Genomic DNA, 4762 nt, shown 5'->3' on the forward strand with positions numbered 1-4762 from the left:
TACTCTCAAATTTTTATTAATAATAATATATTTTATTCCAAAATATTTGAAATTTAAATAAATTAAATAAATATATATGTAAATATACGTATTAAAAATTTAAAATATTATTTGAATGAGTTACTTAAATTAAAAAATTAAAATTTAAATACAATATAATTCTATTTAATTCAAATTATATTAGATAAAGTAGTTTGAAAAATAAATTTAAATTAGTACCGTACAAATTATTTGTATAAAATTGAATTAAATTGAAAAGTAAAAATCAAATCAATATTATCCAAATAAGTTTTAAATTATATCATTTTTACAATTTGAATAAATTCAAAATGTACTACAAAATATAGTCTTATTTCATTGATAATACAAATGATAGATATAAATATATTCTATTCACTCTAAGTTGATATATATAGTGAAATTTGTATATAAACCGTTGGACCCCTTTCACAGTTTATGCATGTTTTGCATCCTCACAGAAACTGTGTAATCTATACCACGATTTCTTCCCAAATATTTCGTCAATATAAACCGTAAAATTCCTCCAGCAGTTAACTTATATTTCAAATTCGTGGGACCTCTTTCGGTTTACATAAATTTGTAAAAAATTGCATTTTCATATTCAAATAGCAAAAGTTGTATTTCCGTAATTTTAGAAGTCAAATATTTTATTTTTATAAATTATTCTAAATTTTATTAAAAATTTATCGTTAATCAATAAATTATTATATACATAAAATAAAATATAATTTAAAAATATATTATTAATTAACAGATTATATAATATTTAAATTTTTAATATTTATTTAAGCTAAACTTAGAACAACACAGTCGTTATAGAGTTTCAGACTTTGAGAACACCAATAGCTATACGTCTCCGTCTGTGTGCGTCATCAATAGCGCACAAACCTTCTTCTTCTCCCTCTTCTTCTCTGTGTGCGTCTCCATCACCTAAAGTTTCTGAGGAAATGGACCCTCAACATGCTGAAGAGACCTTGCGCTTCTTCACCGTTATGGGTGCCGCCACTCCTGTCCCAGATCCCTGCAACGCGCGTGGATTCTTCGACGATTTCCTTCGCAGCTTCATCACCGTTGATCTCATCCAACGGGGACGAATCACTTGCACTATCCTCGCCAAACCCCCTATCTGTGTACGCAACTCGACACATTCTTCTATCTGCTTTCAATTATTGTGTTGTTCATGTTTTTACACTGATTCTAGCTGAGGAATTTAGAATATTAAAGTTGCTGAATTTAATGTTCCGGATCTTATACATTGAAATGCGAGCATTGTATACGATGCAATCTCAAAAATTAGTAAACAATTTAGAAAGTTTGATGCTCATTCGTGAGTAAAAATGAAGTATTTATACGTTATTGGTGTTGTTTGAGCAAAATTAGGTAGCTTCAGTTACTAATCTGCAACGAAAATGGAGATATTGTAATGGTAGAGACTTGTCTTCTGTGTCCCTTTTTCTTGGGAGGTTCAAAATTTTACTTAAAATCATCTCTGAGACATGACTCTTCTGTTGCTCTATCTTTGAAGTGTAGAAATTATCCAAATAATTTTTTAGACTAGGGGAAATTTTAGGGTGTTCTCGGTTTCCGTTTTTATTTTCTGGTTAATTCAGTCTCTTATATCTTAGCCTCTTAGGACAGTAAGCAAACGCTACCTTACTAACCTTAGGGCTTTTAAGTTTTAACTTGTTGGTTGAACTTGGGGATTGCTATAATTAGTTGAAATGCTTCATGTCGGAAATGTGATGTTTTGTTTTTCTGTGTTCAAAGTTCAACTACAAAACTGTTATGTGATTTTCAATGAAGATTTGTTGTTCCTTATTTTCTTGATTGGAATTGTAGAATGGGTATGGAACACTCCATGGAGGGGCCGTTGCGTCCTTGGTTGATATTTTATCCCATGCTTGTGCTAGAACTGTTGTTGCAGAAGACAAGGAGCTTTTCCTCGGAGAAACTAGCATTTCTTACCTCTCTGCCACTCCAATAGATGTAAGCTCCTTATTTCTTTATTTTTCTATGAGCCTTGCTAGGTGGTCAATAGTTTTTTGGACAATATGTAACCAACACTCAAAAAGAGTGCAAAATATAATGATTTTTGTGTGCATGCTTTTTGTCAATCTATGTGTGCAAACTCTGTAATGTGGGTGCAAATTATACTATTCATGTTTGCATGTGTGTATGCAATATCTGATAGAATATCAAAAGTTTGGTGTGTTATTGCCTCTAGAATTTCTGTTTTTGTATTTCATCGACTACCTACCAGGGGACTTGTGGTTCACATTCTGCGCATCCTGAATTGAAAAAACAATTTGATGTAAGATTTCTAGCGAAAATTATCAGGAATATGAAAAAAAATATATGCAAACCACCCAGGGTAATTCTTGGCAAATAGTCACTTAGTCACAACCTCAATGCAATGTTGGGTGTCTTGGTGATGGTGACTTACATTGACATTTGCCATATGCCTCTTAACAGTTCATGTAATGTAACACTTGGATGAAGATCATATAAGCTGTAATGTGCAGTTTAAAGAAACAGCGCATTAAATCATGGATCATCATAATTGCCTAATTATTTTCTGATTGGTGGTTTGACCCTTTGAAATGTAAACGGTTTATGCAGGAAGAAGTGGTAGCTAATGCTTCAGTGGTGAAGAGTGGAAGAAATTTGACTGTAGTTGCACTTGACTTCAAGCTCAAGAAAACTGGAAATTCTGTCTATATTTGTCATGCTACCTACTATAACATGCCAACTTCTAGTCTATGATTATGAACGTATAGCTTTCAGGTGCAAGTGGCTCTATAGATTCATATTGATTGCCATACCAAAATTCTTAAGATGAATTAGGCTATTCATAATGTTCTACTTCCCTCTGTTAATTCCAATGGAGTTATCCTCTTTTAGTGATAATTTACAAAACAAATATGAAATATTGTCAAACATATGATGTGGCAACCTAGAGTAGTAGTGTATTACACATGAAATTTTGTATTATAAAGTTTTTAACTTGTTATTAACTGAGATGTAAGCACGTCATTGTAAAGACCATTCTAATCATGTCAATAGTTTTTAAAATTTATATAAACTTTTTAAATATATTTTAAATAATACCCACATCATTCATGTAGTAATATTTTACTTACCATTCAATAATGTATGAACCTTACCAAAAAGGCAAAAACCAAACCTTTTAGATAATTATTAAGGGTAAATTTCCTTTACAAGTGCAAATTTGCATAGATGATGAATTGATGATGGTTGAAACTAAAACCTGAGAAATCTAAGCAAGAAAAACATATCATTAATCAAACAGATATATTACAAACAATGGGGCACATGTTTACATGCACATCATATAAACACCTTTGTGTTGTCAAAATCTTTGAGCCACAGAGAATGAAAAATGTTTCTATACACCCTAACGTGCACCACAAAATCGTCTACACAGCTTTATCGTCTCTGCACCACAAAATCATTTACACAGCTTTGTAATGCGTTGATTGCCTTCCCTCTCCTAAGCATGGCTTCACTGCCAGTCTTTCCTATGACCTGGTATTGGCTCTTCATATCCATGCCAAGCTTTTCTGCTAATAAATGATCCTGAAGCAGAACATATACAACAATGGTATGGAAAAGCAAATTGAAATAGCAAATACAAGCAAGAAAATGTCCTACAAGCACAAGGCTACAATTCAAAGTGCTTCTGGTTTAACTAAAATGCTAATATTCCATTTTTCATAGAGTTCTACATTTTTAAGGTAGCATTTTATTACTGTCCATAGAAGAGAAAGAGAAGCTAGGGTAAAAAGTATGTTTGGATAACTGATATAAACAAAAGCTTAAATAGAGATATATAAGAGACATGTCTCGGACAGTTTTTTAGCCGTTTTCTGTACTTTCAAAATGCGTGTAATTCCAGTTATACCATGACAAATTTGCAAAAAAAATTCAATTTCAATTTTGAAAGGAATGACGAGAACAAATCATAATTCGCATACCATATTAACATAACCTAACATTGGTTTACGAAAAGATGGCATTGACAAAGGCCTCTGCATCAAAGGGTTGAAGGTCTTCTACACGTTCACCAACACCCACAAATTTAACAGGGATTCCAAGCTCATCAACAACACTGACCTGACAACAGATATCAGTGTCTTACAATTTCAACATGATTGCCCCAGCAAAAATAAATAATATTAGATTTGTTGAGCCCTAAAACAGTAGAGATCAGTAAGATGAAATGAAGAGAATACCACACAACCGCCTCTTGCAGAACCATCCAGCTTGGTCAAAATTAAACCCGTAACACCTACAACCTGCACATTGGAGGTTTTAGGCTGAAACAGTTTAGGTAACAACTAACATCAAATTGATTTGGAAATATTAAGGGGCAATAATCACACTACACCCTAAAAAGCTAATATGTGATAGACAATTCATTGGGTCACGGTTTGATAAAAGATGTAAGCACGGAAGGGAAAGAATGAAGTTTATTATTCCTATTAGTAGAACTTCGAACTGGTCAGACAAAAATCCAATTCAAAACATAAACTAGTGTTTACCTCATTGAACTCTCTTGCCTGTGGCAGCATATTCAAACCTGTAGTTCCATCCAGAACCAGTAGGATCTCCTGCAGACATCATCAATGCCCTCACATCGCATTATTAGAGAGAGAGAGAGAGAGAGAGAGAGAGAGAGAGAGAGAGAGAGAGAGAGAGAGAGAGAAAAAAAAATGTAAAA

At 32.8% G+C, this 4762-nt stretch overlaps 2 protein-coding genes across 3 annotated transcripts in view; one reads left to right on the top strand and one right to left on the bottom strand.

Annotated features, from left to right (window-relative positions):
- The first annotated feature begins 849 nt into the window (after positions 1-849).
- LOC107473141 (uncharacterized) lies at positions 850-2897 on the top strand. Its single transcript, XM_016092686.3, has 3 exons — positions 850-1151; positions 1861-2007; positions 2641-2897. Exons 1-3 carry the CDS (start codon positions 969-971, stop codon positions 2782-2784), a joined length of 474 nt encoding a protein of 157 aa, XP_015948172.1. The 5' UTR covers positions 850-968; the 3' UTR covers positions 2785-2897.
- Positions 2898-3290: 393 nt separating this feature from the next.
- The window catches only part of LOC107473139 (cell division protein FtsY homolog, chloroplastic), a 3692-nt gene continuing 2220 nt past the window's right edge, over positions 3291-4762 (bottom strand). The window contains exons 9-12 of one of the 2 annotated variants that reach the window (XM_052257239.1): positions 4584-4652; positions 4275-4337; positions 4017-4155; positions 3291-3602 (exon numbers count right to left, since the gene is read on the bottom strand). In XM_052257239.1, the coding sequence (XP_052113199.1) occupies positions 4042-4155; positions 4275-4337; positions 4584-4652 (246 nt within the window). In that variant the 3' untranslated portion in view covers positions 3291-3602; positions 4017-4041. Of the gene's footprint in view, positions 3619-4016; positions 4156-4274; positions 4338-4583; positions 4653-4762 lie in introns of both variants that reach the window. The other variant, XM_052257238.1, reaches the window with a different exon arrangement.

The sequence above is a fragment of the Arachis duranensis genome, chromosome 2, assembly GCF_000817695.3.
Source record: "Arachis duranensis cultivar V14167 chromosome 2, aradu.V14167.gnm2.J7QH, whole genome shotgun sequence".
Taxonomy (NCBI): Eukaryota; Viridiplantae; Streptophyta; class Magnoliopsida; order Fabales; family Fabaceae; genus Arachis; species Arachis duranensis.